Here is a 22335-nt window from a genome sequence, read left to right as displayed (position 1 = left end):
ACCTATTGGTCTTGAAGTTAGGTCTTGAAGTTAAAAAGGTTTTAATACAAAAATTTAGTTTAGGATCATTTTAGAATGACATAGTGGTGCTGGTCCTCTGAAGAAGGACGCTGGGCAGATCCCTACCTGTGCAGGGTACAGTGGACAACTGGGATGGGCATCAGCAGCTCACCCAGTGTGGCTTTGGCAGCTGTAGTGTTCTCTATTCAAGAAATCCTAAAATGAGATCTCAGGAATTGTGGTGTTGTTGTTAAACATGTGCTTCTAATTTTGCTGTAGATTATGGTCTAGTAATGATTTGAGACCTCAAGCTTGAGTTTTCCATAAAATCTTCTTAGTTGGTTTGTGAATGTCCCCCTTCCTACCCTTGAGATGTTATTTGTAGTTTGAGGAAGGCAAGCTGAGAGTGAAAGCCCCAAGACGCGGCCTCTCGTTATTCAAATAAAACTGAGCTCCGGCAGTAAGTGCAGCCCTGCATCCAGGATAATTCTCCTTCCCGCAGGCTGGGACCAAGCAAGTGCGGTGGCACGGGGTGGCTGGAGAGCCGAGCGCGACAGCGGGTCTCTGCTGACAGAGGCAGGAGCTGCGAAGAAGAAAAGATTGACTCCGCTTGTTACATGGAAGGAAAGAGGCAACACTTTCCTGGGCGGGTTTCTGGCTGTCGTGGTTTAACCCCAGCCAGCAACTCAGCACCACGCAGCCGCTTCCCCCTTCCCCCTCCCAGTGGGGTGAGGAGGAGGAAAGAGGAGAAATAAAGTAAAACTCGTGGGTTGAGATAAGAACAGTTTAATAACTAAAGTAAAATATAATACTAACAATAGTAATAATGAAATGTAATAATAATAATAGTAATGAAAAGGCATATAACAAAAAAGGAGGGGGAGGAAGGGAAAACAAACAAACAAAAACAAAACCCACCAGTGATGCACAATGCAATTGCTCACCACCCGCTGACCAATGCCCAGTTAGTTCCCGAGCCACGATCCGCCCCTCCCGGCCAACTCCCCCCAGTTTATATACTGGGCATGATGTTCCATGGTATGGAATACCCCTTTGGCTAGTTCGGGTCAGCTGCCCCGGCCATGCTCCCTCCCAGCTTCTTGCACACCTGCTTGCTGGCAGAGCACGGGAAACTGAAAAGTCCTTGGCTTAAGATAAGCGCTACTTAGCAACTACTAAAACATCAGCGTGTTATCAACATCATTCTCACACTAAATCCAAAACACAGCACTGTACCAGCTACTAAAAAGAAAGTTAACTCTGTCCCAGCCGAAACCAGGACACTGGCACAGGCCAGCTCTCTGGTTTAGTGGTTTAATGTTACCGCTCACCCTCCTCCAAAGCTTAGGAAGAATTACAGCCTCGTTATTCAGGCATCTCTTATTTATGCAGTTTCAAACACAGAAAGAACCTTGTTGAAGAACTGTCATTAAAAAAAACCTTTTTTGTTTTAATGATGAGATGTTTATGAGAGTCTGGACTATCTGCCTTATAAAAGTCCAGTGTGCAAATGAAGTATCACCCCGCATAAATCTCACGTCTCATGAGTGCTATAAAATCGTCCATACTGACAGTGTTTGTCATATGGTAATTTTCCAAGCAGGTAGAAAGTTTTTCAGTGCTGATTACGGCACCAAAATTTGGAAATACAGTGTGAGCATAGATCAGGGGAGATCTGGATATATGCTGAAAAATGGTGACTGTTGCAGATGGCCGATTTATAATATAGGGCACTGTGTGTGTGCATTCTCTATGCTTTTTCATGGGACATATGCTCTAGGGTTTTACGGATGAATTTGTAGTCTCTAGTAATTTGCAGTTTCCACCACAGTTTAAAATATCTACATCATTTTCAGGTTGATGATTTTTCCCAGTCGTTTATCCCAAAGCACTTTATCCTGCTTAATCTGGGTCATAACTGACATGGGACTTGTGCGTAAGCAAACGTAGCCATAAGTTGTGTTTGAACAGGCTATTAATGTCAGGGATTTAGTTAGGTGCAGCAAAATAGGTCAGAGGTTGGAATAAGTATAAATGTTCAAATAACTGATGAATGCAAGGTTGCTATCGTGAGTCAGACCCAGGAAACACTCTTGAACACTTACATGCTCATGCTATTAGCTAACAGCTGCCTTCGGCTGTAACGAAGATGTAAGGTTGAAAATTGTTGGCAAGAAGGCTGTTGGAATTGGATTTTATTTACTGCAAATCAACAGGATATCTTTGCAAGTATAAAAGACATATGGAAAAGTCCACTGTTATCGTTGTACGTTGTTGTGTCTCCAGATGTTCTCCCTCCTGCCCCACTCTGGAGGCTGAAAGTGGAAAATGGTTTTTCCTTGTTTTTAGCTGATAGTGCCAACATCTGCCTTTGCATTTCCCTGGGGAATGATGTTAACACTACTTCGAGTTTCTGATTTATCATTTGTGTCTCATTAGATTTTTTTATTTTTTTTAATAAAAAATAATGTAAAAGCGTGATGTTTCAACCCTGTTTAATTCTTTTGAGGAAGCAGGAGTGAAAATGAATCAAGGGAAACAGTTGGGTGGCCGCTGAACTATCACAGCAACACTTATCGGATGCCTTATTTCTAAGGGGCTGTAAATAAGGCATTAAAACATTGCTCTGAGCTGATATTTTTCATTGAAGGAAATAGTATGTGTGTGCTCAAACGCACTCGAAGATCTCAACATGCTTAAAATAGCTCTATTTTTTAACATACATTTAGTCCATCATTAATTCACAGCATGGACTGTGCTGTACTCTGGGGGAAGAAGAACCAAATTAGTATCTTCATTTGGAAGTACTCTTCATTGGTCATATATGCTTCTAGTTTTTGTCATAATGGTATTGTAAAAATTTCAATTCCATAGTTGGGAACATAGTTTATTCGTTGACTTGGTGGATGTGTAACACTAGCAAAGTTCACCCAAGTGCCGACTGCTGAAAAAGGTGCTTTTAATAGAAATGTAAAACAAAATAGCTTTTTCCCCCAAAGCTTCTGTACTTCTGCTTATCAAAAACCAGCTGCACAGAAGCAGATTTTATTTTTTTTAGTGCTTAAATGTGACCTTTCAAATAGGAATCAGCTTTGGAGAAAATTTGGGCCAAAATTCTCAAATATAGATGTCTAAGACTAGATTCTTACCTATGGTTCATTTATAGCAGACTCTAGCTCTTTGTTCATTTTTTACAATAGCTAGAAGGATGGGGCAAAATCTGTGACTAGAGCTCTTAGGTGGTAATAGTATAAATTTTAGCAGCGTCAGTCCATGTTTAGGCAAGTTTTCTGGTGGAATCTGTTGGGTCCGAGAAACTTCAGATTCTTTAAGATCTCACATTTTTGCTTGCTTCTTTGTGCCTTGGATGTTGTTTGTTTGGTTACTTGTTTGGTTGCAATTATTTACAGTTCACTGCTGGTTTTTTGAGATCCTAGCAAGAAATTCCGCAGACAGCTGCAAAATATATCTTTAATCAATTTTAGGAAGACTGATTCCCTAACTAACATATTTCTTCCAGCTAAGACACAGTATAAACTCTTCTGCAGATACTCGGGGGGAAAAAGTCTTCCTGACAAAGATATCCCTTTCATGGATTGCTGTAGTGTCATCGTCGTGTGGTTCAGGCTAGTCTGAGTTTTGTAATTTATGTACATTGGCCTTATCAGTACTGTGCTATCTTGCCCCCTGATTGCTTTTTTATTAAGAAACGTCTTGTGCCTTCTTTTAAGCTTCTCGGGGTGAGCCTGCGAGAGCCGACTTTGCTAGTTATGTTGTTTCTCTATATATCTATAAGCAGAATGAATAGAACAAAGAGACAGTATTTCTTGTAGGGGTTTTAGAGCAGCAATATTCTATAGGCAAATAATATCACTTGTTTTTCCATCATTCAAATGTTAATAGTGTAAATATTGCTGATACGGTTAGATTAGTCGGTATGTGAGGAAATAATAGCATGTTTCTATTAGAGTTTTGTCTGCAAAATAAAGAATTCTCAAGTGTATTGGGATTAAAACAACCCATACAGATCAGAAGTTTTCAGATCCATGAGGTCTGATTCAGGCTTATCTCTTATTTCTGTAAACCTAATTTGTGTGCAAATTTCGTGCAGAAGATTTTGTATGGCAGCAATTCCACTGTGAAATCATTTGAGGTAGTAAGGCCAAAAGGTTTTATTGAACTAGTACTTTTCTTCTAATTTTATTGAAATGTTTGCATGTTTAGGTGTTGAGGTAGGAGTTGAATCTAATTTGCCACTTAATTGTCAGTATTTGTTCATTTCTTTTCCTTTGCACTCATGTAAATGTCCTTGTTTCCCTTATGTCTTTTCAGGTCAGGATCGCAGTGAAGCCACTTTAATAAAGAGGTTTAAAGGTGACGGTGTCCGATACAAAGCAAAACTGATTGGGATAGATGAGGTTTCTGCCGCACGAGGAGACAAGTTATGCCAAGACTCCATGATGAAGCTCAAGGTGCAGTGAAACTTTTAATGTTTAATATTACGGAGTCAAGGGGAGGAAGTTTCAGCTTGAACTTTTACTCATTCTCCTTTCGTGACACTGAGTCTCACTCTGGTTAATTATGTATTGAAATCAGTCAATTTTACATGAACTCCTGGCTGGTATTGCTTATCCCAGTTTAATTTTAATACATTATCTCTGAGTTCAGTAGTTATTCATGATTGACACCACTGCAATTTGTCCACAAATTATAAACAACACATCTGCAAATTGAATAATTTTATTATGCAAAAGGGGAGGTAAACCACTATGAAGAAAAATGGTATATCAGAACATTTTATGTGACAGTGCTAATCAACTACAGCCCTGCCTTTGACCGTTATCTCATGTCGGGACAGGCGGGAAGGGGTGAGTGACAGTGTGAGGTGTAGGTAGCCAGATACAGGGGGGAACTGGTGTCCTCACTGAGAGGAGGATGTCTTGTACCTGTAATGGCAGGACTGATGGGTTACAAAATCAGGAGGCAGTGCAGTGAGAGGACAGAGCATGAGAAAATAAAGAGGAATCCCCAGAGTTTTGGGGAAGAAATGGAGCAGTGACAAAAGCAGATTTTGAGTAGACTGCAAACTTAGAGAGTACACAGAGTGTGAAAGCACTAGTGGTATAGGAGGGTGGACTTTCCGGCGCATGCTAGACATTTGTCTCTGGCTCAGTCTTTTCTTACAACCCTCAAAGAGCGTAAGAGCTCACTATAGGAAGCATCTGTTATGTGGCCCTGGGAAATGTGGAAGAGCTGGAGTGGTTGAGAAGGAAGGATAGGTTGTGTTTTTCTTGAGTGCAGTGTTGGCCATTGGCTTCCCACCTGCACTGCAGGGTTACAAGCTAGGTCTAGGAGTAAACCCTCTGCAGTTTTTTTCCCCTTTTTTTCCTTCGAGTCCTCTTCCCAGCACTCTGCCAAGAGAGCTGATAGATTTCCCATTACTATTTTCTTCAGGCGGAGAAATCACTAAATAGTATCTTTTACACTACCAACTAGCAGGGTTCCAGTTCTGACGAACTGGGAGGAGTAGGTGGTTATTCATGAATAAACAGCAAAGGGTGACATGCATCTTATGGTTCAATCTAAAAGCAAGATCTGGTAGATAATTTACAGATCAGTTATGAACATTTTATGACAAGCAAAAACTAATCTATTCTAAAAGGTGCACTGTTGATTTATCACAGCTGCCACAATATTCCTATCTGGTTTAATTGTATACTGGATATTTCTCATCATTTCATACTTCCTAGAAGCAATTTGGGAGAGTTGTCACTGTTCTGCTGCACAAGCCTTTTTGTGTCTCTCCTCCATGGATTACCATTTCCGCATCTCCCAGATGCCTGATACCTGTTTGCAAAGCGGTGAGATTGATCTAAACAGTGTTGTGAGATGACTAAAACTATTAAGGGAAGGGAGCATTAGAAATTCATGTTTGTATGTAAGGCAGCATAGCGTGAAGTTGTGGGCTCTGGAAACCTAATGTCTAACAATATGAGTTTTAAGGCCAGGCATAAAGTTTTGGGGTGACTTTTGTCAAATGACTCCATTTTTTCTCTTTAATTTTCATGTCTGTGTAATGAGAGCAATGACCTTATGAAGGTCTTAAAACATAAGTTAGTGGTTTTTAAAGCATGTTGAAGTTGCAGAGCACCCGATAAAGGCTAAATATTTTCATTTATTTACTAGTGCAATTGATTACATTTGATCTTAGTACAGTCTTATTGGTCAGGACAGGCTCCCGAGAAGGTGGAAATAGAAGTTACTGCTATACTTACACTGTGGGAGAATAATACATGAGATGCATATCAGCAAGTTCACTCACAAAGTAAAAGCCTGAGACCAGGAAAAAAGCTAACCCTCAATACCAGTTTTTCACACCAGAGGTGTAGTTTGATTTTGAGAAGAATATTCTTCTTCTGTAAAAAGCTCAATTTGCTTATTCCAGATAAGTGTGCCTGTGAAGTAAGCTAAAGTTGTTGGCATTTTTTTCCTCCACTGCTTGTTGGGTTTTTTTCTTGGGGGGAAAAAAAAAAGAAAACAAAACAGCTTATAGCTGGGAAAAGTGTGCTAGAAATGACCTTCAGCTTCCATGAAAACAAATTTCATGGAGGATTAGCTAGTGCAGGGGTTGGAAGTGGGAGCACATTTGAAATGCTGTCTGGGTAGCATAAAGAGATGTGGTACCTTGAAAAAAGGGAGGAAGCCAGAAGTAAGAGGGGGACTGTTCCTGGAAAGCCCTTAAGTTTTCCTAGAAAAGCGGTGAATCGTCCACAAGCAGATCTTTGTGCTCTGTTGTGGCACCTAGAAGAATAATGAAACCAGCCAAACTGTTCTTTGTTTCAATAGGGAATTGTTGCTGCGGCTCGTTCGAAAGGAGAACATAAACAAAAAATCTTCTTAACAGTCTCCTTTGGGGGAATCAAAATCTTCGATGAAAAGACAGGGGTAAGTAAAATAGTCACGTGATGGAACAAAATTGAATCTTTTCATGGATGTTTCTTTAAAAGCATTTCCTAGCTGGGCAGTAATATCTCACCAGTGTAAGCACACATGAAGCATCTGAGAAGCTTGATAAAGGGATACCATATATCAGAGCAAGCCATTAGATGGCAGAGGTGTAAAGTGTAGCATGGGGACGTGGTTTATTGTAAAGCCTTGTCCTGGATACTTCTGCAGAACCGCTTACTTGAGTACACAGATGCTCCTTACGTGCATAAAAACTCACAGCTCTGAGTCCAGAAAGTGGCAAGAAGGGATGTGTGCCTTCTGCCAGATAAAAAATTGCTTCTTGGAAATACCAGCCCACTGTTTGCAGAAGGCTTTAGCAGTCCGTGGTACAGACTGGTATCTGTGCCCATATGGGTTTTCTCATCCAGCCTGGGCCCAACTGCACCCGTCGTCTGGATGCTGCTTAAAACTCCTCGGCAGTACAGGTCAAGTGACTTTTGATAGTCTAATGACAAGGGATTAGGATTAGAGGCTAGGATTGCCTTGGATTGGGCTCCTTGTGTCATGGGAAGCTGAGGGGAAGAAAACAAGCTGGAACAGGGAGCCGTGGACAACTCCAGGAGAGTGAAGCTTGTTTTCCCCACTGATGCCTGAAATAGAGAGAGAAAAGGAAGGGCAACGGGAGCTGGGGAGCTCCTGAGAGCAGCGCACACTTAGCTGGGATTGCCCTGAAGATGTCCCAGGGGAATCGTAAGAATTTCTATCAGGTCTGTAATTCCACATGAATGCACTTGTAGTTGTATGCATAACGCAATGTACTCCTATTAACAGCAACGACGGTCTTCTGTGAGGTACGCAGTAACCGTAAGAGTCAGAGCTTTTGTATTGTCAGTGGTAGAAAAAGTATATATTGTATGGAAATGGAGGTAAAAGATATTGGAAAGTTTGAGGTTGCTGTCTGAGGCTGCCAAGCAGCAACTCATCCAGTAGCATCTGGTTGAGGAGGTTGCAGGAGACTTCCATGCCTTACGCAGTTTTTGCCACAGCAATACCATGTTTGATTTTTTTAAATTGCTCTGAAAGAAGAAACCTAAGCAAAACATTATACTACTTAAATATAAAGCGACAACACACAAACTGTTTTAATCCTAATTAAGAAGATTTTTACAGCAGTTTAAGCTCTGCCTTGAATTTTAAAAAGCTCTTGATTTAATCTTTTGAAAGATTAACTATTTAACATGATGCCAGAAATAAAACCCTACTGATGATAGATGAAATTATCTTTGCGAGTTAATTTACATTATTAGAAAATCAATGTCATTGAGCTCACTGATACATAATACAAGTAGTTAGTAATGAAAAGCTCATTTGGAATGTGTTGTGTACAGCGTGTGTAAAGTATTCATACAAAAGCAGTGTATAAGAGAACATTGCTGAGCTTACAGCCTGTGCTCAGAAGATAGGAAATGTCAGAATTAGGGCTGCCAGTGCAGTTGTGGTTAGGTCCCCTAATAAATAGACATTAGGGTAGTACTTAACTATGTGATGACACACCTTTTTTTGGCCAGAGAATACCAGCTTCATTCAGTGTACAGAACAGAGTGTAATACACTGAACAATATGGTAATATTTTGTTTTCTTTTTCTTTAATGTACAGCCTACTGTCTTGCCACGCACTGTGCAAATTGCACTGAGGCCACAGTTACTTTCCTAAGACTAAAACCTTTTATTGGAAAAATAAACAAGAAGAAAGAGAAAGACTAGTCCTTTTGCACTTGTTTCTGAATGTTTCACAAACATTGGATTTCTTTTCATAAAATAAAGAGGGTAAAGGGGATGCGTTTTAGAAACAAAGGTGTGATTTAGCCAAATTGCCTTTCCTGCAGTGTCCTGCACACTCTCCTGTCTGCAGCTAGTGAGGTGGGGACATGAGAACAAGTCTCCTTCATTTCGTAACTTTGACACTCTATACTCTAAATCTGACATAACTGTATCATCCTTATAGTAACCCTGTCACTCACTCACTGAGGCTTAGACTGAAACCTTTAAATCCACCTTCCAGATGTCTGCCCCTGAGCTGCCGGGGTGATGGACAGGAGTATTGAATTGTCCTTCTTGAAACAGGACTGTGACAGAGGGATGTGGGGAGCTTTCGACATCAGTTTTATGTGTTGTTTTGAAAGCAGGAGAATCGTGCTTTCCATGCCAAGCTTTTGAAGCAGGGGTGCATGAACTCCTCTGCCGGTTCTTCACAGCCACCATCCTTTCAGCTTTTTCCCCGGCTTGGGTCTCTCCGTGTCCCAAAGTTTCACGTCCTTGTTCCACTCTTCTCATAGTCTCTCTCATCCAGCCTGTCTCTGCTTTGCCAGCCTACAGTTGTCATCTCATTCCCATTCCTGCTGGTAGTCACGTCCAGTTTCAACATCTGAAATACGCTGGGTAACGTCAGCAACAGGTCATGGACAGACCCCGACAGTGTCTCTGGGCTCTGTGAGCTTGCGGGAGCACTACTGAGGCAAGGTGCTTTCCACAGCACAAGAAACAAATATTTAGGGGTGATGCACTGTGTCTCATCCCTACGGCTTTGGCTCGTCGTGGTGTAATGCTAAGACATGTCAGCTGTCATAGTAGTAACTAATACCGTCTGTGTAGTCTCACAGATGTCTGCGTGCTAAAGTCACCCCCAAAGAAAGTTGCATTACTGCTATAATGTGGAACCTCCTATAAGGCAAACAAAGGATGATGCAATTAAGTGATGCAGGACACTGATAATGCCATTCTTGATTTAGAAGCAACAAGGAAAATCCCACAAGCTGGCAAAACTGGGGATGTACAATGGCTCAGCCTGGCTCTTTGGATGGGAAGGAAGCAAAAGGGGTTGCAACAAGGTTATGTTTTGCTCACGCAGATCTTCTGATATCCATCTTAAACTTAAGAGTTTATAAAGTTTGGAAACTGATGTTCACATTCGTGCAATAGGGAAAAAAATACGCCTGTAATAGGGAACAGGCTGGATAATCTTGCATTTGCTTTCTCCTCCTTTAACAGCCCTTCCTGTCCTCCACAATGCTTTCTCCCTTAGTTGTGTTTCCATGATTTTGGAATTCCCAAAAGGATATTTTGGGCCACAGTGCTCATTTATTGTTTATTTGGAAAGGTTATTTACCTCTCTAGAGAGGTAATTTTTATCATTGGCTATTGCTATCATGTCTGCCACAATGGCAGTCTGATGTGATAGAAAAGAGAAAAAATATTCTGAAAAAATGTAGGCTTCTGTATGTTTAGTATCTTGTAGGCTACTATTGGATTTTAATTTATCACAATAAGAAATCAATTTGTAGCTCAAAACTAGCAAATTTTTTAAAATTGGCAATGTCATAGCTGACTTCATACAGATGATTTAGGGGAATTGCTCCATAATTCATTACAGATGAAGGGCTGTAGTTGGGTCACTACTGAAAATGATAAGCAAGGTTTTCTCCCCTGTACTTTATAGCTCTCTTTAATATGTTCCAGACCTAATATTCATCAAAAAATATTGATTTTAATAATGCTATTATTCCAGCCATCAGGAATTCTGCCCTTTGAGTAAATTTATCCATGAAGGAGATTAGATTGAAGGTGGAATATCATTTGGGAAGAATTTATCTCACCAAGAAAAATACAAGAAGGATTTGCTGTGAGTTTGCACTGTAGATGTGATAAAATTTAGTTCATCTATAGCACTGCAATAGAAATAACAACACTCTTATATTTCGTCATTCTAATCCATGGATTAATCTAAATAGATCCCTTCATACCACTTTTGAAATACTTGTCAATGTATTTAGAACGTGACAGAGGGGCCCTGCTCGGCAGAGTTCACCCTGCAAGCCTGTAGCTTGCGTATACTGTTACATAGACTCGCTCAGCTGCTGGAGGAGCCCGCTCACACAGGCAGAACGCCACAAATTGTTCTGTTATTGAAGTCCCAACATTAGCTGTATAATCCAAAATTGTATTTCATTTGACTAACAGGATGTTCTCCTGTTGTATGCCAGAAATTGTCATTACACATGAGTTTTGACCCTATTTTTTCATATAAGTGTACCTTTTTGGTCTACTGTCATATGTTGGCCATCCATCCCAGTTGCCTTCTCCAGAATATGTTTGCCAAATATATACGTCACCTGAAGGAAAAACTTTTTTTTTTTTTTATTAACGCAAAAAATCTACCACAATTATTACTAAACCCAGACTTTTTCTACCCAATGCCACGTCAGAGATTTCATGGCTGCGTATTATATGAAAATAATTTTTGACCATTTGTTCTGTCATATTCCCCCTGCACCCTGGCGACATCTCAAGACGTCATCTTTCAAACACAGTACGGCACAAGCTGAAATGTATTCTTCATTGGTAGACTTTCATGGGAGTTCTATATTTTCAAAAGCATGGTCTGTAGAAGGCAAGAATGCAAATAGTTGCATTATGCTATTTAATATTCTCCTTTTCAGAGTGGACCTTAGTGGTTAGTGTGTTCCTTAGAAAGTGACAAAAATCGTAACTCTGCATATAGAAGGATATGCAAAATTTTTAAAGGACCATCATTGTTTGTTAGCTGTTTATGAGTATTATTTTGTTAATCACACACATCAGGCTATCTCCCTGTGATAGTTTAGTAATGCTTCATTAGACGTGCATGACTAATATGGTCTCCATAAAGAGGCTGTAATTGTTTCATTGTTTATTTATGTAACAATAAATCTTTGTTTACTGTAGGTTACTTTCCAAAAATGTATTTAAAAATAATAATTAAATTCTATAAAATACTTGGGAAAACATTTTCTTCTACATTCATGCAATGAGGTATATTTTAAACTCTTGTTTAATTGCAAAATCCTGTTGATGACAATGGAAAACCCAGACAGTGTGAAAGAGAAATAAGATGAAAGCTAAAAATTACTATTTGTCTTTCAGTAAAGAATTATTTCTGTTAAAGTAAAATTTTGTATCAGCTCGTGAATATGCAAAATGCCAGAATATACTGCAATATGTAGCGCTCTGTGAGCTATTGTTATAGATTACTTATCTAGATTCCACAGTTGTCCAAAAAGCACGGTAGACCTATATCAGTATCTTGTTTATTTGTGAGAAATACGCTAAACAGATGGATTGTAACCCTTGTAACATTGTAACCTTCATAAACTATGAAGATGACAGCCATTTCACCAATTTTTCTTGTTTTGTCCTATGCAGCACCCAAAAAGTGAGTTTCATTTGCATTGTCTATTACATACTTTGGAGGGATCGGCTAGTCTTTCAGAGATGTTGATCCATATCTTTATCAAAATACAGGGCTTGGGCACAGCCTGTGGGATTGTAAAATTCCTAGGAATACTGTAAGTGTCTGATTGGGTTACAGTATTGCAGAGAAGTATTGCAGTGTGTTACTCATGTTTTATGAATTTAATCTGTAGCCATTTTCTTCAGGCTGTCAGTATGACATCCAGGAAGGAAAACTGTATGTATAAATATATAAATTTCATGTTGACTATCCTTGTTCTTGTTATCTATCCCTTACTCTAACCTTTATTATCTTTGAGGAAGATTATGTGACTCTCATGCAGAACAGGGTTTACCTACATGAGAAGGTATTACTTGGTGAATAATACCTCCCTGTTCCGTGGAAGGGGGACCAGACCTTACCTGTAGCATTTTGTACAAAAAAATCAATTTGCCTTTTCATTCTGGCCACAGAACTAGTGATTGTGCTTCTGCTTTAACTCTTAATGATGTCCAAATAAATAATACGTGTAGTGGATGGTTATAATCCTGCTGGCCTCCGATTGTTCTCTTCTAGTAAGATAATGTTATGGCTCTGATATGGTCCAGTCACTGTTTTAGATGCCTACATCTTGCCCATCTACCTGACCTTTTAAGCTCTCTTGACGTTATAATGCACAGATTTTTCAAAGTTGTTGCTAAGGCTTCTGTAAAGCGTTTTCCAGCTTGTTCTGAGACTTTATCAGGTTTGTGCTGATAACCTCTGGATTTGCTGCTCTTCTCCATTTGATGTGAATGATAGTGTTAATTATGCTGATAGATTGCTAACAGGACAGCTAAACTTGGCTGAAAGAAAATTTTAGCAAGATTAAAATTCTCACTGTTGGCAGAAGATACCTCATTTAAAATGTACCAAAGGTGCTTCTTGACTTTACTGGAAATCTGTTGATTCTGGCATCTTTGACCAGAAATCGAGGTATGATTATGGATCTGTAGTTATTCCTTGAAGCACATGTGCTGGAGCAGATGAAATGTCAAACTGTCAAGTCTCTATCACTAAGTGTCTCTGAATATTTAAAAATAGAAATAAAAGAAGGAATTAATTTTATCTGCTCGCTACTCACTCAGCAGTGAGCAGGAGAGATGGTGTGATTAATTCACTGAATTTTTGTGTTTGCCAGAGCATGGTATGGGCCAGGAGATTGTTAATGGTCCCTGCCTAGGCTCCTTCCAGCTCCAGGCCAGAAGCTCCCGGAGGTGGGTTTTGTCCCCTTCATTTCTTTGAAACTGATCTTCCCAAAGTTCCTCCTGGCCTCTTCATGGTCGATCTCAAGTGCAGCACTTCGTTAGCATCGTTAACTTATCAGCTGATTTTGAATAAAGTCCTTCCACCTGGCCTCCATGGCTCTTGTCACTGGGTTTTACCCTTGTTTCTAATTTCTGTTTCTCTCTCCTGCAGTTTTCACTTGGGATTTCCTGGGTGCTCTCTGTCCTTGATCTCTTTTTCTTCCTGCTATGCTTTTTATCAGAGTTACTTCATTTGCAAATATAAATTTGCTTATTGTGTCAAACCAAATGATGCCAGCCCTGTCTCCTCCTGTTCAAATCTAGACCTGTCTCTCCAGCCCTCTCCTTACATGTTTATCCAACAGTTCAAGATTAATGTGGCTAAACCGGACCTCTTAATCCTGACTCCCAAAGGTCTTTCTCTGACCTCCTTTTCAGAGTGCTGAGGAAAATATCAGCATCATCTATTATTCAGCCCTGTAAATTCAGCCGCCTTTTTGACTCAATATTGTTTTCGATTGTCACAGCCAGGGTAACTCCAGATCTTGCAGATTCTTCTTAACTGCTCTGAAATACAGCATTTATTGTCATGCTTCCAGTTAAAACCCAGTCCTGCCTCTCTTCATCTTGTGTCTCAATTGTTATCCTTTTCTTTGTCCTTGACAAATGTGACTTATTTTTGAAGTCCATCATGACTGCCAAGATTGCTGTCTCAGCTTATTCTTTTGATCACGTCATACTCCTCTTTGCATTCCTACGCTGAATTTGCCTTCTCCATTTTATCAGCCCATTGCCTAACTGTTTTTTTTCCCAGGCTCTTCATGGCTGCCTTTACTTTTCATCCACTTTCAAGGAGTCATTCCACAGTACCAACTTTCATCATTAATTTATTCAGTTTTCAAATAAACAACTCCAAGCCTCTTCCCATCCTGCCCATCATACTTTGGAGGAATTCTTTGCACGTATTCATGCAGTACCCCCTTATTTTTTCTTCAAATCCCTCCTTAAAACGCTCCGATGCTAGAAACTTGTTAAACTCTATGATGCTGAGACTGCTGGTACGCTATGATCACAGCCTGTCACGCAGATCTGTGCTGCCTCTTGCAGTCACCCTCTTGTCATTTGCCTGGGATGAGGACAGCCCATCGAGTGGCTTGTAGATCCAGCCCATGAAATCGTTCTTCTGGCCGTCTCTCGTTTCTGTTGTGGCCTTGCAGAGGTGTGGCTTGGGGAATGGTTGCACAGGTCAAATCAACCATGCCTTGTACCGTGTCAGCCTGGCATTTCAGGGGTGAGCCACCCACAGCGTACTCGCCCGGGAGGAAGGGGCAGAGGAGCGATGGAGGGCATCTGCCAGGGCAGTGAGTGAAGGACTTCTTCATGACCAAGGGTTTATGAGGAGGAGCTACTGCAGTCACGCATCTCAGAGATGTTCCAAGGGGCATCTGGCCCTTAGCTTTCACTGGTTGGAATTAAAGTATAAACTCTCTGGGATTACATTTTAATTCCTATAAACAGATAATGTTCATAGGAACTTTTTGTAAGAAAAGTTGAGTCTTGGACCATGCTGAGGACTTCTAAGGACTGCAGTGATAAAAATATTATGTAATAACAATAAAGAGCATACTGAAAAACAGCAAAGTCAACTTTTGCATGTACATTTGAAAATGGTGACACCTGTGGCCTTTCTTATGTGTTATGGGAATTGTATGCATTGTCGCAGCTTCTGCCTGCGAAAGATCCCTCTGGCCAACTGGGAGTCTTGCCCTGTTGCATGGCAGTTTCCCGTCTTTCTACTTGTAAATATGAATAGTAAGACATGGCATTTACTGTTCTACATGCAATAAATATATCTAATTAGAATATGGCAGTGTAGGGGACTTAAAAACCCTGTGTATTACTCATATAATGTATTTATAGTCTTCTGATACTTTCAAAAGGGAAACAATAACACATTTCATAAATAACATTTGACAGTTAGCAAAATGTAAATGTCAGAAGAACCTACTTCCATAATTACATCCCTTATTGAATATTGTAATTCATTTCTTACTGGCCTTCCAAACTGTGCCATAGACAGTTTGGATGGTTCAGAGTGCTCCACTAGGATTTTTAATAGCCACAAGCTCGTAGAGATACATTTTATAGATGCCCAGTTTGCTGTATGAAGATTGTAAAAGTATTATGTATTATGACAGTTTTGTCGCTGTGAAAAAAAGATCCCAAAAGGCAAAACTGGAATGTGTTTTTGCACATTGTGAAGTCTGAGTGTTTTGGGATCAGGAGCTTTGGTGAACCTTACGTCTTCCCTCCTAACACTTGGCATACAGAGGAAGGCTGAAATTTCTGTCCTTCCTCTCATCTGGAAATGCTCTGATCTAGAGTTGAGTTCAACCGTCTCGTAGTGAGTATCTGCAGGAACTGCCTTGTAATTTTCCTGACACTAATTAGCGTGAAGATAAAATAAAGCTATTCCAGGCGTTTTATCCAAACTGAAATAATTTACGGGAATTTGTTGTAGTTGTATTTTTCAGTGTGAAAAGGGTAAAAATGGATCGCTTTCAAAAAGGCAGAAAATAAGTTTTTATTACTTCAGTGATAGTCTCATTTGGCTATATATGGCCTCCTGTTGTTTAAGCCAAGCACCCCAGCATGGATTTAAGAAAGGGAGGTACTGCTACATGCATTGTGTGTATGGGGAACCTCACTATATGCATATTCCCAATCGCCATTTGGCCTCCATTGCCTATGGGGGGGGGGGGGGGGGATCTGATCTTATAGAGCTGTTGTAGTAAAAATTACTATGTAAACACTTCCGATATTGTTTAGCTTTAATGTTTGGTATGCTTAAGCAGAATTTGGGGTGAATCTTACTAAAAACTTGAAAGTCAACTTTTGGTTATAAAAATGTTTGTTGTTATGGATCGCGTTATGTAGTGGAGCTGCACTGCATCCCTCCGGTGAGGTATTGTCCCACAGCAGAAAACAAAGTATAGAGTTATATTGGGGTTTTTTGCCTATAATCACTACCCTTTTGTGATTCAGATAAATAAATTAGGTTATGAAAGCCACATTGTGGTCCCACTGACTCCAGCTGTGACTTTGCCTTATAGAAGAGCACCCACAATACAGAGTTGCTTGGGGCGGGGGAGTTGTTTGCAAGTACTGATATTTTTAAGCCAGGTTAATGCATTAACTAGAAAAATGAAAGAAAAAACACTAGAAAAAAAATTCAGGCCCATTTTCAGCACACGCAGAATTATAATGGCTGGATTTCACACTGCTCGGGAAAGGATTTAGCAAGCAAAATGCTGGCATAATAATAGCGCAGGCGGCTGAGATGCACTGAAACCTCCTCGGAGAGTGGTGGGGGACCTCCAGCGGGTGCAATAACAGAAAGTTATGTCCCCCTTTGAAATCTGCTGTTCCTTCCTCTTGGAGATGGTTGGGAAGCGTTATGCCCCAGGTGTGCTGGTGATTTTCCTTCCTATTCAGTGCATTTTATCTGGTAGGCTGCTCTGCAATTTTCTGTTTGCCCTGGTAATAGCAATACTACTGACGATGCTTCTGAATTTCTGTGCTAACTTGTAGGCTGTTTAACCTCTCCTATTGCTGGGGTCAGATGCAAGGGAGAGAGATGACCTTCGCTGTCAATGTAATGGGAGAGGGAAACTACAGGAAGGTTTACTTTTAAAGTTACCTGGAGTTTGCGAGATGATAGTAATAGATCTCTATTTGCAATAAAATCAGTGGATGATGTTCTGCCCCCAGCAACACATTTGTGTTTACAGGGAAGTCAGCAGGAGCTTTGTTCAATCTGATAGTCCAGGGGGACAAGCAAATGCCTTTTCTTCCACTTAATGTATGTAATAAGTGGCCCTGTGGAAGGAGAAGAGGAGGAAAGACAGTGGTTACCACTGGATGCTCTTAGTTGTCAATAGTTACCGAACACAAATACCTGCTTTTATCCCAGTCTTTCAGTTGAATAAGTAATACATTTCAGATACCAATAGATCTTTGCTTAACATATAAATAACTGTTCATAAAAGTTGTCTTCCTAAATGAGATAATTGTACTCATAACCTTTCTGGTTTATGCACTGTATGCTCAGCATGCAGGCAACCATGTGTCACAGAGCCTAAGGGCTGGAACAGCATCTCCCATTGTGCTACCCAGCACCTGGTGGTAATCGTGGAATTACAGCAGTGCCTCACGTGTCCCTGAATTGTAGCAGTCCTCTAGAAAAAGCAGCATTTAGTGGACTCTACCTATCTCTACTGTTAATACGTCTTAATCCTTTGTGGTTCCCATCCTAATTCGGCGGCGGCGTACTCCCAGCGAAGCAAGCAGCAACGTTCCTGCCGACTTTAAAGGGAGCGTTGTGAAATAGGTGGGGCAGAGCACTAGTTAATTTGAGTGCCTTGATATTTAAAGCAAATGAGAAGTCTGGGTATCTGAAAATATTGCATATGGCTCCTAGCCCCTGCTCTGCATAGCTCTGAGTATTTTTTTTTTCTTTCTATGTAGTCAAAATATGGATCTGAATCCAATTTTTTGATTGTGTCCTTGCTTTTAAGAAAGCTGAGCTGGTTTGTAGAAGGTTTTATAGCCTTATGGGATCTTTAATTAGCCAAATGCGCTCCTGTGAACGATACAGGAATTTGGAAGTATTTTAAAGTGTAAAGCACGTGAGAGTGTAACCTGTACATACATAAGGCTTAGTGCTGAGCAGTGCTGAGAGTGAAGTAATGAGGAAGTTAGTTTTGGTTAGGAGAAGAGAAGTAGAAGACATCCTGTGCATAGAAGTTGTAAAGGGTGGGGGAGAAGTAAAGGAATAAGTAGTAGAAAACAAGCCAGCATCCATGCATCAAAGCTATTGAAGGGCTCCGCTACGTGCATTTAAGTAAAAGGTGAGGGCAGCAATGCCCGACAGCTTTTCTGAAAGGCAGACCCCGTGTGACACCCACTGCCAGGACAGAAAAGCAAGGCAGGGAGAGAGAAAAGCACATGTAGTTGAGCTGTGCTTTCTGCTGGGCTATGTCTGCCTGCGGACTGTTTAATCGAAGTTTGCTTTTGGAGATTTCAATTAACAGCAGAAGACTAAAACTAAACATTCAGCCTGCTTTACATGAAAATGAGGAGGGAAGAAACAACTCTGGGCATTAAAATGTGCAAATGGGAGCTTTAGGGCTCCCTTTTGGAAGGTGCCAGGGCAGAACTTATAAATATTCTCCATTGCCTGAGTTGAAATGTAGAACTGTTGTAACACAATGTGCCAAGCACCTACTAAGTGCAACTCCAGAAATTCCTACCTCGGGATAATGCAGGGGGGAAAAAAACCCCAAATCGAGCCAAAAATTACCTGCAAGTTCTTTGTTCTTTTTTAGAGTCTCTTTGAGGTTTGCCTTTTACATTTTATTTTCTTCCTATCTTCGGGCTCAAGTACTGCACACACTCGTGTTGCTACGGATGCTTTATATCCTAGATTAAGTGTCTGTTTTGGGACCTAAACAAATGAAGGAGTGGCACATTTATGGGATTATCTGAAGTTTGTTTATATATGCAACTGTAACTCAAAGGAAAGTTTTTCTCTCTTTTTCTGTAGGAAGACTGAAAATAAAATGTCATGGTCTTTATGACCAGGATAGGTAGTTAACGATACTGTTTCTGAATTGTAAAGCTCATCACTCTGGAGTCGTCTTTTGCTAACCTGCAGGTACACTGAGTCCATCAACAGCCTTCAGGCACCTTCGACACAGGCGTCGTTACAATGCTCTGTGATTGTACACCTCCAGTTATGGAATAATCTGAGATCTTACAGTATTGCTAGAGGTTGTTCCTTAGTCTTTTCAAAAAGACTGTCATAGCCTCACAGGCCAGTTCTGCATTGGGAAGAATATCCAGCAGCTCAGACATCTCTGCTGGGAACCAGGAGGATTTCTCATGATAATGAATTTGGGCAAAAGTAGTAGTAGAGAAGGGTGAGCCCAGGATGAAAAGCTGAACTGTTAGTGGTATGGAAAGGTAAACTCAAGTTTTTCTCATAAGCAGACTGATGTCTGTGGTAGGAGACATTTCAGGATGTCTCCTTTAGCTGGTACTGTATATTTATATGTTGGCCACTAGAAAATTAAGATATTAGAGATGAAGAGTTGGGCTGAGTGGATTTTGTCCAATTCTTTACTTTGCCACTTGAAACCAATCTATCGTTGTAGAACACAGGATTTCTTGCTTGTATGCCTTGGTTTATTTCTGATTATGAAATCACTTTTGTATTTGAAAGATATAAAACCTTGTGTCGTGTGAACTTCTCAACTTTTTTGCTTTCATTTTCAATTGACTCATGAACATGACATACTGGTTATACACAGTTTGTGAATTCATAGAGTCCTTTTCTATTCTTATTCTTCTCTGTACATATGCTTTGTCTCAGCCCCCTTTAAAGTCTTATTAAATTGGTATGAATATCTGGGAGACAGATAGATAAATGTAAAATAAATCCCTCTTGTCCTTTTTCCCCTTTTCCAGAGAAGTTTGTAACGTTATGGAAGTGGATTTATGGTTAAAGAAAGTTGCTGTTTGATGACTGTCCAGTGCAACTTAAATTTTAGTATTGCCAGTATGAGTGGGATTTTTGTGATGTTTGCAAGCTCTGCTTTATAGGGTCTGCATGACAAATCAAGAGAATCAGAGGCTGGGTTTCACTGATGAGCTTTTCAAATCACAGGCTACAAGAAGAAGGTGGGTCATAATGCTTGCTGAATCTGAAGCAGTTAAGATCTGAGACAGTTAAAGCCAAAAAATTACCTCCAAAGCTCCTAGGAGTTGTATGAAGGAATTTCTTGTGCTGTTCATGTAAATCAAAAGCATTTCAGGAGGTGAGGAATATTGGTGTAAAGGAACAAAAGAACCTTGTAAAAGTAAAAGCTTCTCAAAAGACATTCACAGGCTATAAAGATGAACGCAATAAAAATATAGAGAGGTTCAGCGATACTGTAACAAAATGACCGTCTCATTACTGAATATTATGCTCCCTCAAACTCAAGATTTAATCAATAAGAGTCTTACAAACTTCAGAGTATATCAGGAAAAAATACAAGCCATGGTCAAAGGTGCTACACTTAGGCTGTATGCAGGCTTTGGCTTGAGAGTAGAAGGCAATATTGGCGTATTTATGGCTATTTTGATCTACTGACCATTTTGCAGAAGGTGATGAGGTGGGAGCTAAGGGGGAATACACTCGGACAGATGTGTTACAGCCCTGGAAACCCAGCAGTGGCCACTGGGCAGCTGCCATCCCAAAAAATAAAATAATGTCCTTATAGGCAAGTATCGTTACTTGTACACCACATTGAAATAGTGAAATGGCAAGGTGAAACAATGTATTGTAGTCTATAGGTGGTCCCATACAGTTGCAATGTAGGGCCATATTGCATTACTGAGCTGATCATGGCCTAGTCGGGCCATTGACTTTGGTATCAAGGATCAGGTTTGCTGCTTGTTGGTATTGCTGTGCAAATCCTTGTTTGTTTTAACCACTCTGATAAAACGATGACTGTCTGATGCAGAAACAATAAGAAAATAGTACGAGACTCATGGGAGGTCCGGCATCACGGCTTTAGTGTAGCACATTTGTTTTTCCAAAGCTCTATGAAAATGTTTCCTTGCCCTTTAGGATTTTCTTTGTCCTGGAACAATATTTGCAAGTACATATTTAAAATATAACTTGGGATTAATAGTGATTGGACAAGGGGTTTAGATTTAGCTAGCTACTTTCACTCCTGGTACAATAAAAAATTGAAAAGCCTTTGAAGTGAAGATACGAAATTGGCCATGTGTGCGTTCCAGTTTTGTTTTGTTCCTTTCCAAATTCATATATCTAATAAATGGATCTTCTGCATGAGCAGCTTAGCATTTGCTTCCTAAGACAATGAACAATAACTAAATTCATATCTGGTCTTTGTCAGACATTATTACAAATTATGAGAGCCAGACAGAAGTTTATTACCTTAGTGGTGTTCTCTTTCACAAATTAGGTTCTTGGAACGTCCAGCTAGCTCAGTATCATAGATCCATTCATCACAATTAGACTGCTGTGCTGGCGAAGTTAAGTCCCACTAACTTAATTGACTCCCGGTGTATGCCAGGGGTCTCGGGTGAGGACAACTCCAGGCCAGTCGAGAGCACCACTGCATGTGCCTATCGCAGGAGGCACAAGCAAGGACACTCGCGTTTGCTCTCTTAAGAATTTGCTGCTCTTGCTCCGCAGGTAAGGTACACGCAGTAGCAGGATACCTTTTTCATCAAGCAAAAGAAATGGTAAGGATTAATTCAGATTTTAGCTGAGGCTGAAGTACCCTTTTAAGCTATCTTCCTGAGTCCAACCAAACAGGCTCCTACCTGCAGTACGTCCGCTAAGTGCTTGCTTTTATATAAGGATGAATTGGAGTGTACAGATTGAGCTTAGCCTAGCACTTCACTTGAAGATGTGCTTATCCTTACACATGTGATTATGCTCACTGACTTTCACCCTTCCTGACTCAGCTGCACGTTGCCGTGTAAGCTTGGGAAGTCACATAATCTGTATTTTGCTTCAGTCTCCTCAGTTGCAGGAGGATAATGGCTCTTAAGAGTTTATTATTATTATTGTTATTAAGAGGAAATTAAATTTACACACCTTTTGGGTGCTTTGCTGTGTCACAGCCAGACTGCTGACCCTGTGGAGGGACTGAGTCTGTGATAACTGGGGCTAAATCTGTCTTGATTCTTTTCTTTATGAGCACCATATTTTATGTGCCCCTTTGTGATACATAGACCAAGCTTTGATCTGCATAT

At 40.3% G+C, this 22335-nt stretch overlaps 1 protein-coding gene across 1 annotated transcript in view; it reads left to right on the top strand.

Annotated features, from left to right (window-relative positions):
• Nucleotides 1-22335, top strand: part of DAB1 (DAB adaptor protein 1) — a 311043-nt gene that overhangs the window by 241521 nt on the left and 47187 nt on the right. The window contains exons 5-6 of the mRNA XM_050901289.1: nt 4333-4472; nt 6847-6945. Of these exons, the coding sequence (XP_050757246.1) occupies nt 4333-4472; nt 6847-6945 (239 nt within the window). The remainder of the gene's footprint in view (nt 1-4332; nt 4473-6846; nt 6946-22335) is intronic.

Source organism: Gymnogyps californianus, chromosome 8 (assembly GCF_018139145.2).
Source record: "Gymnogyps californianus isolate 813 chromosome 8, ASM1813914v2, whole genome shotgun sequence".
Lineage (NCBI taxonomy): Eukaryota > Metazoa > Chordata > Aves > Accipitriformes > Cathartidae > Gymnogyps > Gymnogyps californianus.
Note: the sequence above shows the minus strand (reverse complement) of the source record. Positions and strands in the feature narration are given on the sequence as shown.